General features: G+C 39.8%; 1 protein-coding gene across 16 annotated transcripts in view; it reads left to right on the top strand.

Moving 5' to 3' along the window:
• Positions 1–9,556: 9,556 nt before the first annotated feature.
• LOC115210975 (leucine-rich repeat and calponin homology domain-containing protein 4-like) overlaps positions 9,557–11,183 on the top strand; it is a 303,130-nt gene continuing 301,503 nt past the window's right edge. For 6 of the 16 annotated variants that reach the window (XM_036502382.1, XM_036502372.1, XM_036502376.1 and 3 more), the window contains exon 1: positions 9,560–9,786. In XM_036502382.1, coding sequence (XP_036358275.1) covers positions 9,591–9,786 — 196 coding nt within the window. In that variant the 5' untranslated portion in view covers positions 9,560–9,590. Of the gene's footprint in view, positions 9,787–11,183 lie in introns of all 16 variants that reach the window. The other 10 variants (XM_036502373.1, XM_036502384.1, XM_036502383.1 and 7 more) reach the window with 4 other exon arrangements.

The following is an 11,183-nucleotide window of genomic DNA, read 5'->3' as shown; positions in this document are numbered from 1 at the left end:
GTTGTTAGTATAGTTACAGTTATATAGTTAAAATGTTCGATTCATAATTAAGAGATACCGTGTTCGATCTTGCTGCGTGGTATTTCGAGCAGCTGCTTTAACCATAGCACTGTGAGTGAAATTAGGTCGGCAGAAGCTGTTGGCGGAATTGTACTTGTAATTAAAAAATTATCTTTGTCTCTCATCCTATTTCTTTATTGCCCACAAGGGGCTGAACATAGAGGGGACAAACAAGGACAGATAAAGGGATTAAGACGATTACATCGATCCCCAGTGCGTAACTGGTAGTTATTTAATGGACCCCGAAAGGATGAAAGACAAAGTTGACCTCTGCGGAATTTGAACTCAGAACGTAAAGACAGACGAAATACCTAATTCTTTACTACCCACAAGGGTATAAACACAGAGGAGACAAACGAGGACAGACAAACCGATTAAGTCGACCCCAGTGCGTAACTAGTACTTAATTTATCGACCCCGTAAGGATGAAAGGCAAAGTCGACCTCGACGGAATTTGAACTCAGAACGTAACAGCAGACGAAATACGGCCACGCATTTCGCCCGGCGTGCTAACGTTTCTGCCAGCTCGCCGCCTTTGTATGTCATCCTGTCACGCAGATTCAGTCTGAGAATAACGGAAAGGGTACACGTCTATTCTTTACGTTATTCTCGGGTATATCGGGAGTAGATAATTCGATTGCATAAACAAAGGAATCAGCGCTAGGTTAGTCATTAAGCAAAATAAACACGTGCTCTGAACGTCAAGAGAAGAACGTGGCACCACGGAAATGGTAAATGGCTTATAGCACAAGAGAAATCATTATAAACTGGCAAAAATGATATTCGAAGTGGTTTCTATGATAAAAAATATAATTTCGAAGTGTTCATGGTGTCATGGTGAGGATTTCATCAAAGATTTTGCAATTAAAAGAAGTAGGAAAAAAACTTTTGAAGTATAAATAAAGTGGAAGTATACAAAAATAAACAATATTTTCCATTATTTACAATGGACGGATAGGTGTCCTCATCTTGTTTGTTGTTACCACGTTTCGGCTGGTGTACTCTCCAGCCTTAATCAGGTGTTCTGGTGGAATTTCGAACCCAACCCACTGTTCACATTCTTAAGGTATGTTGCTGATATTATTTTTCAGTTGATATTATTTTTCAAGTCCCTGCCTGGGATTGTCTATATTAACAATTGTGGAGGCACATGGCCTAGTGATTAGAGCAGCGGACTCGTGGTCGAGAGATCGCGGGTTCGAATCTCAGACCGAGCGATGCGTGTGTTTATGAGCAAAACACCTAAGCTTCACACAGCTCCTGCAGAAGGTAATGGCGAACTTCTGCTGACTCTTTCGCCACAACTTTCTCTCATTCTTTCCTCCTACATCTAGCAGCTCACCTGCAACAGACCGGCGTCCCGTCCAGATGGGGAACCTATACGCCAAGGAAACCAGGAAACCAGCTCTTATGAGCCAGGCATGGCTCGAGAAGGAACAAACAACAATATTAACAATCTATTTTGTTCTTTTATTGATTACACAGAATTTGAACTCAGAACATAAAGACAGACGAAATACTAAGAATTTCACCCAGCATGCTAATGTTTCTGCCAGCTCACTGCTTTCATCTACAAATAAATATGGATATGACAAATTGCTTTCCTGTCTGTTTCTTTCTGATTGTTTTGAACAACTTAGATTGGCAAAATGATTCTGCTTACAGCATTTTCCATGTTTTTCTACAGACAAAAGTCTTGTTTACAGGACGAATCCCATTACATTTACTACATCACTATCATCATCTCTGCTAAACGTCTGCTTTCCATGCTGGCATGGGTTGGACAGTTTGACCAGGCTCCAATCTGATCTGGCAAGGATTCTACAGCTTGATGCCCTTCCTTATGTCAACTAATCTGAGAGTAAAGTGGGTACTTTTTATGTGCCACCAGCATGGGACCTACTCAGGCAATACTGGCATCAACCATGTTCAAATTGTGCTTTTTATGTGCCACCAGCATGGGAACCAGTCAGGCGGCACTAGCATCCTTCACGTTCAAATAGTGATTTTTATGTGCCACCAGCATGGGAGCCACTCAGACAGCACTGCCATTGACCATGTTTAAATGGTGCTTTTTATGTGCTACCGGCATGGGAACAAGTCAGGCAGTACTGGCATTGACCACACTTGATTGGTGCTTTTTACGTGCCACCAGCATGGATGTAAGAGATTAAGGGCATCATCATCATCGTCGTCGTTTAACATCCGCTTTCCATGCTAGCATGGGTTGGATGATTTGACTGAGGTCTGGTGAACCAGATGGCTGTATCAGACTCCAATCTGATCTGGCAGAGTTTCTACAGCTGGATGCCCTTCCTACAGCCAACCACTCCGAGAGTGTAGTGAGTGGTTTTATGTGCCACTGGCACGAGGACCAGTCATGCAGTACTGGCAACGGCCATGCTCAGATGGTGCTTTTTATGTGTCACCTGCACAATAGCCAGTCCAGCGACATTGGTAACCTCACTTCGAATGTTTTTCACATGCCACCAGCACAGGTGCTAGTAAGGTGAGGCAGGGAACGATCATGTTCGAATGGTGTTTTTTAATGTGCCATCGGCACAGAGGCTAGCTTGTTGCTCTGGCAATGATCTCACATGTATGGTACTCTTAGCGCTCCACTAGCATGGGTGCCAGTCATCGAATTTGATTTCAATTTCGATTCCGATTCACTTGCCTCAACAAGTCTTCGCAAGCAGAGTTTAGTGTCTAATGAAGGAAAGCCATGCATAAGTGGACTGGTTACACCCCTGGCATAGACCACGAGGTTATAGTCTCATTTGCGCTTGCCGAGTCTTCTCAAGCACAACTTATTTCCAGAGGTCCCGGTTACTAGTCATTGCTTAGGTGAGGCCCAATGCTTTACCACCTCATCCCAGGTCTTCCTGGGTCTACCTCTTCCACAGGTTTCCTCAACTGCTAGGGTGTGGCACTTTTTCACACAGCTATCCACATAATCATATATGTGTATATGTGTGTCTGAATGCATCTGTACACACACACAAACACAAAAAGACATGCACACACATACACAAATCACTCGTAGACACAGATACAAATACACATAACACACACACACACACAATCTACATGATATACACACTGAATACGTCCAGAACATTCTATAACTCCACATCATGTCCAGTCAATAAATATATCAGCAGAAATATTAATAATTCATAAAAACCATTACGAAAACAATACATTTAATGACCATCGCCTCCTTGTTACTTTGCCAGACAAGTCTGCAATTTTGGGAAATATTCACTAATTATTCTTTCTCCCAAATGAGATCGGAATATGAAACAGACATGAAATTTTTGCAAATTCTCAGAGTTCTTTCTATGTTTTAGTAGCAAGTTAATGGCTATAATGATGAGAGGAATGTTTTATGTATGTGTATGTGTGTGTGTGTGTGTGTGTGTGTGTGTGTATGTATGTAGAATAAAGTTTGAAGAATCAATATATATTTGGCAATTGAGAGAATGCAGTCAATCAAAAATATATTTTAGGTATCTGTTAATTGCTACAATTATTTTTCTCTGAAATGGAAATGATCTGCAGTCCTTGAAGGGTCACTGGGTCACTATGAAATGGTTTTATTTCTCATCTTGATATTTTCATTTTAATGATTTAGTCAGAGTAACATCCAGAACTTTCTTTTAGGGCCTCTCTCACTTACGAGCAGAAGGCAATAATTTGGTCTACAACTGGATTCCTTGCCCCCAAATTGGCAAGAATGTGAACCCTTCGAAAGACCCCCATGGTACCAGGTGATGGGGTAAAGTGGGTGACATATTAATTCTAGGCTAAGTTTGTGTCAAGACAAAATGCCTTGTGGTATTTCGTGCATCTTTACTTTCTGACTTTAAATGCTGCCAAGGTCAACTTTGCCTTTTATCCTTTTGAGGATAAATAAATTAGGTACCAGTTGAACACTGGGGGTGATGTACTCAACTTATCCCCTCCTCTAAAATTGCTGGTCTTGTGCCAAAATTTGAAATCTTTATTGTTGTTGTTGTTGTTGTTATTATTATTATTATTAAGGTGGTGAGCTGGCAGAATTGTTAGCAGGCTGGGTGAAATGCTTAGCAGTATTTCACCTGTCACTAAGTTCTGAGTTCAAATTCCGCTGCGGTCGACTTTGCCTTTCATCCTTTCGAGGTCGATAAATTAAGTTCCAGTGAAATACTGGGGTCGATGTAATCAACTTGTCCTCTCATATGTGTGTATTATATATATTATATAAGATTTTTATGTGTGTGTGTGTGTGTGTGTGGTGTGTGTGGTGTGTGTGTATACATAGAGATAAAGAGAGTGAGAAGGTGAGAGTGAGAAGAGGTAGGCAGAAGAGAGAAAAGAGATATAGATATATGCATGTACAAAGGTATATATACAAAGAAGAAGAAGAAGAACAACAACATCTGCTGCTGCCACCACCACCATCACTGCTACCATCGCCACTACTACTACTACTACTACTACTACAATCACAGCAACAAAAACATTATCAACCATAGCAACATATACTCAAAGGAGGAGTGGAAGTGGTGGAGGAGAAGTTGGGGGGAGTGATCCCCCCACCCCCGAAAAGTTCCTTTTATTTGTTGTTTTGTCTGTAACAAGAGCATTTCCAAGAAACCAGATAAAATAGGACCCTTTATCTGTGTGTATAAGGTTGGTTTAACTGGAGCCTTAAATTAGGGATGAGTGCATTGTAGATTAGTGGGTGCATGTGTGTGTGTGTGTGTGTACATATGAGTACATGTGTGTGTGTGAGTACGTGTGTGTATGTGTGCATATGAGTACATGTGTGTGTGTGAGTACGCGTGTGTGTGTGCGTATGAGTACATGTGTGTGTGTGAGTACGTGTGTGTATGTGTACGTATGAGTACATGTGTGCGTATGAGTACATGTGTGTGTGTGAGTACATGTGTGTGTCTGTGTCTTTATATATGTATGTGTGTGTGTTTGTACCTGTGTGCGTATGTATGTGTAAGTACGTGTGTATGTGTCTTTATATATGTATGTGTATGTGTGTGTGTGAGAACATGTGTGTGTGTGTCTGTACATGTGTGTGACTACATGTGTGTATGTGTCTTTATATATGTAGGTGCATGTGTGTGAGTACATGTGTGTGTGTGCATGTCTGTATATGTGTGCATGTGTGTGTATGCTTGTGTGTGAGTACGTGTGTGTATGTGTTTTTATATATGTATGCTTACGCGCGCGCGTGTGTGTGTGTGTGTGTGTAATGGAGCTCTCTGATCCCTAAAAGAACTTGTTGACGTTTTGCCCTGAAACATCATTCATTTCAACATTTTCTTTCTGGAAAAATAAACCCCACGCCTTTTTTTATCTGGAGGGAAGTAATTGGTAGGCAAGCCATTCACAGTTACTTTTATTTCCCATCATGTATCCTGCCATGGGCCAAGTGCCCATTCTCTCCCCGATTCTTCTGCTCTTTGAAATCTTTTAATCCATCAACACCATAACTGTCTTTGCTTCTCTGAAACAACCTCATGTTTACTGATCCTACAGTTACCTGTGTCCACTCTCTCTCTCTCTCACACACACTCACTCTACTTTGAGTAACCAATCATCTCCTAACCATAATCATCATCATCGTTTAACATCCGTTTTCCATGCTAGCATGGGTTGGACGGTTCGACTGGGGTCTGGGAAGCCAGGAGGCTGCACCAGGCCCCAGTCTGATTTCATGATTTTCTTAAATACTTTTATTTCATAATGGAATATTGTGTTTACTGTTCCTTTTATGTAAACTGTCAAATTTAGCCTGAATACTCTGTAGAAAACCTGTAAACTAAAGTAAAATATCCATTGCATGAGAGAAATGAAAGCTGGTCATTCTGTCATTCAACCGAGGGCCTCAGCCTGATTGGTTTGTAGTAAGCGGAAAGTATTTGTCAGAAGGATACAAATTATATCCTTTCCAATTTTTAATAAGTCAATGTGCATAATTATCATATGTTGGGCAGTTTTGTTTTTTCCTGGCCTCACAGAGGCAATGACAGGAGACGAAGATCTTTGGAGATATGCTATGATTGAGAAGACCTGGCAACTAAAGTGAGATCGCAGCCATGGCTGATGCCAGTGTTGCATGCCTGGCCCATCTGAGAGTACCTTTGATGCATCGGATGATATGATATACTTGAGAAAACCTGTTCAGTCAAGTAAAACCAAAATTGCAGCTGTGGCCAGCGCTCCCTGACTGCCCCCCCCCATTCCTGTGGCACATAAAAAACACTATTCAAATGTGGTTGACTAGCTCCCATGCCAATGGCATGTAAAAAGCACTATCTGAACATGATCAATGCCAGGCCCGCCTGACTGGCTCCTATGCCAGTGGCACGTGAAAAGCACACACTACACTCTCAGAGTGGTTGGCGTTAGGAAGGGCATCCAGCTGTAGAAACGTTGCTAAATCAAATTGGAGCCTGGTGCAGCTGATGGCTCTCCAAACCTCAGTCAAACCGTCCAACCCATGCCAGCATGGAAAACGGATGTTAAACGATATTGATGATGATGATAATGATGAGCGCTACTTTAACTATCAAGCATAATATGCAGATGCTTAGGGTATCCTCACAGAAATGGTAAATGGCTTACAGTACAAAAGAAATCAGTTGCTAAAATAATATATGGGAAGCCTTATCTCTACAAAGTATATGAGATGTGATGTAAGAACAATTTTGAGGATCTGATCAAAGACTGTGATTTAAAAAAAAAATAGGAAAAAATTTTTCAAATATAAATAAAGTAGAATTATACAAAAATAAACATTATTTTCCTTTCTTACTGCTTTGTTTCTTTTTTTAAAAATTAAAATTTATTTTATGATTTATTATTGTTTTTATATTTTGAATTAAATATATATTCTCAGAGTGGTTGGCATTAGGAAAGGCATCCAGCTATAGAAACCTTGCCAAATTAGACTGGGACCTGGTGCAGCTTACCAGTTCTTGGCGAAACCTTCAAACCCATGCCAGCATGGAAAACGGACACATTAGATGACTACGACGACGATGATGATGATGATGATATAGAAGGACACCAAAATCTTGTAGGGCCTCTATAGGTTTTAGTCTGACCCTGCCTTTGAGAAAAGCATTTGTGACAGTGAATGTATTTAATTAGCATAATTACTGCATTGTTTACCATAATTACAGCAATATTTCTAATTAGCATAATAACTGCATCATTTTGTTTGCATATTAATTTTCCGCGTGCGCGATAGTTTCGTTTGCCAACTGCGTACATTGTACGACCAGTATGCTTGCACAGTTTCCCCTTTAAGCTGAGGATGTACACACACACAGACACACAGAGTTTAGAAGGAACAGTTGTGTCATAATGTACGACCTCTCCCAAAACTATAAACATGTTAACACAATCAAGAAACAGATTTGTGGATTTGACCAGCCTGACTGTTGTTTATTCCTAATTTCACCTTGAGCCATCAGACCTATAACAAACAAAATCCCATCTTTTTCCGACAAAATGTAACGGGTACTACATTATCTAGTCGGTATCTCTTTACTGTTGTAGGCGGCGAGCTGGCAGAAACGTTAGCACGCCGGGCGAAATGCGTAGCCGTATTTCGTCCGCCGTTACGTTCTGAGTTCAAATTCCGCCGAGGTCGACTTTGCCTTTCATCCTTTCGGTGTCGATTAAATAAGTATCAGTTAAGCACTGGGGTTGATATAATCGACTTAATCCGTTTGTCTGTCCTTGTTTGTCGTCTCTGCGTTTAGCCCCTTGCGGGTAGTAAAGAAATAGGTATTTCGTCTGCCGCTACGTTCTGAGTTCAAATTCCGCCGAATTTATCGGGGTCGATAAATTAAGTACCAGATGTAATCGACTTAATCCGTTTGTCTGTCCCTGTTTGTCCCCTCTGTGTTTAGCCCCTTGTGGGTAGTAAAGAAATAGGTATCTCTTTACTGTTGTTGTTCATTCCAAGTTTTATGAGCAATAATGTTCCAACCATGACCACCCTGACTGTTTTCCAGACTTAATGAGTCGAGAATTATCTTATCCTACGATTCCATATTTTTTTTCTATAGCAATAATGTGACGATGTCATTTCAATAGAGGATTGGCTGCTATTTCTTGCAACTGTGTAGCGGCTTTGTAATTGGCTGCTGCATTGTCTGGTCAGCAAGGAGGGTGAAATGAGTGTTGTTCATATATTTTTGTAGCTCCTTCATCAACAATAGGAAGTGGAGTAGCTACAACTTGGGAAAGGAAGAACATCTTAGTTGCCCTATTACCCCCTACTCTGCAGTTTTTGTCAATTGGTTGAATGGCTTTTAGAAATTGGCCCAATTTGTGTATGAGCAGTCCAGACTTGTGAGTCGCATCATTATTTAACGTCCGTTTTCCATGCTGGCATAGGTTGGACGGTTTGACTGAAAATTGGTAAGCCAGGGAGCTGTACCCGGTTCCGATAGCTATTTCATAAAACACCGTCGAGTTTTGCACAAATGTCTGAAACCCAGAGAGGGAACCTCTACATGGAAGTTCAACCTGTTAGATATTGTAGGTAAATCTCCCTTAAATAATGTCCTGCTTGCTGCCTAAAAAAGAAAGTAAGTTACCACATTGGATAAATTGGTTTTATGGGGTCTAGAAGCACTGTTTGAAAAAAAAAACTATAGTCACGGCTGGATTGTCTCTGATTATATCCCAGCTGGATTAAAGCTGACATGGGACTAAAACATCTGCGAGTTGACTTAAGAGAAGATGGAGAGAGAGAGGGAAAGAGTGAGAAAGAGAGAAAATGAGTGGGAGAGAAGTTTAAATAAATATATACACGCTTATTGAATGTTACTCAAAGGAGAGGGAAAGAGAGAGAGAGACTGAGGGAAAGGAGTGTCATAGTGAGAGAAAGAGAGTATAGAGATTAAGACCAAGAGTAGCTGAGTGAAAAGGAGAGAGATAGTAGAAAAATTGAGCAAGAATAAGAAAAAGTGAGAGAAAAAGAGAGTAGGAGGAAGAGAGATATATAACAGAACGAAAGAGTGTTAGAGATAGAGTAAGACACACACGAAAAAAATAGAGTAAGAGATAGAACGAAAAGATAAAGATAGAGTAAGAGATACAAGGAAAAGCTAAAGATAGATAGATAGAGAGAGAGAGAGAGTGAGTAAGATAGTGAAAGTGAGGGAATAAAGAGAGTAGGAGGAACAGAACGAAAGAGTGTTAGATAGAGTAAGAGACAGTAGAAAAAGATAGAGTAACAGATAGAAGGAAACAATAGAGGAAGCGTTAGAGGTAGAACGAAATGATAAAGATAGAGTAAGAGATAGAACGAAAAGATAAAGATAGAGTAAAAGATACAAGGAAAAGATAAAGATAGAGTAAGAGATAGAACGAAAAGCTAGAGATAGAGTAGGAGAGACAAGGAAAAGATAAATAGATAGATAGAGAGTGAGTGAGATAGTGAAAGTGAGGGACTAAAGAAAGTATCAGTGGCGTGAAGGGGAGGGGAATGAGAAGGCGCATGCGTAATGATGTTAGATGGCAACAGAAAAATGGCGGCCAGCTTTGCGACAGGCGGCCAAAGCCCGACTTCTGTTTCCAGAACTCTGGAGAGGGTCTTTGAAGATGCTCAATATTCGGGAGAAGTGTTACTATGCGGACGGAACCTTAAGGAATATCCAAAGTTTGCCTCTAAATACGACCTGGCGGACACAGTATATGCAGGTAAAAGACCACTAAATGTTACCCAGTCTCCCATGTTATCCACACACACACATACACGTTATTCACACATACACACACACACACACGTTATCCACACACGCTATCCACACACGCACACGTTCTGTCTGTAGTACCTCTTCTTCCTCTCTTCATCGTCGTCTGCCGTCGACGACCGACCCTTCCTCTTTATACACATCTCTCTTCTACATCAGCATCTGCATCACTGTATATACAGTGTGTGTGTGTGTGCGTGTAATGTACATACGTATATATATTAATTTGTTTTTTGTGTATGTTTATAGAGACTACTGCCTCTGTCCTAATATATAAGCTTTTTGATGTTTAATTTATTAAATTATGTTAGCACTGAATTAAAATATTATTTATAACACACATACATATTGTATGTATTTATGTGTAAGTTTAATAATATTAGGGTGTATAACTCCAAACTTACAGGGAAAAATTCAATTTAGTATTAGATCACATTTCACAGTAAATAATAGTGGTTTTATCTCTAATTCATATTTTATATTATATATATATATATATATATATATATATATATATATATATATATATATATATGTATGTGTGTGTAAGTATTGGGGGTGATGTACAGATTTAATATATATGAAAGAAAAAAGATGTTCAGAATGCTGGATGGTTGTTAAAATATATATTTATTTACATATCACGTATTCTTTCTTCATATTAGCGCTTTCAACTACTGTAGTTTCATCAGAAATCAACTACTCCTGTAGTATATATATATATATATATACACACACACACATATCAACTACTCCTGTAGTATATATATATATATATATATATAGACACACACACACATATATACAGAGAATGAGAGAGAGGCATGTAACATATATTGAGTCTTCTTCCTCGATTGCGAAATATATAAATGATTACGAAAAATATAGACTGCTATTGTTTAGTCCTCAGGTCAGCTCTGATGAAGAACGATATAGCCATGACCATCCCACGTTATTCTGCGACAATCTATGAAGAACAGCATAGCAATGACCATCCCATATTATTTCTGCGACAATCTAACTTCTTTAGTACGTCCATTTTCCTTCCTTCGAAACCAGGTGAAGAATGGTTCGTGGGGTACTTAGCTTCTCTTTCTTGCAAGTCGAGCGACCACATAGAAGCTCTTTCCCCTCATTGTCTTCACACGATATGATCCAGTGTATGTGCCTGCGTCTACACACACTATACACAATGTTGAAAATACATTTCGAGATATATATATATATATATATATATATACATACACACGCACACATTCAATATATGATGCTGGTTGCATCTCGCTCACATCTCTTGGTCTTCTAGGTTGTCAATTCATCCATCAAGCATTTAGGCCGTTATTC

The sequence above is a fragment of the Octopus sinensis genome, linkage group LG4, assembly GCF_006345805.1.
Source record: "Octopus sinensis linkage group LG4, ASM634580v1, whole genome shotgun sequence".
NCBI classification, from domain to species: Eukaryota; Metazoa; Mollusca; class Cephalopoda; order Octopoda; family Octopodidae; genus Octopus; species Octopus sinensis.
Note: the sequence above shows the minus strand (reverse complement) of the source record. Positions and strands in the feature narration are given on the sequence as shown.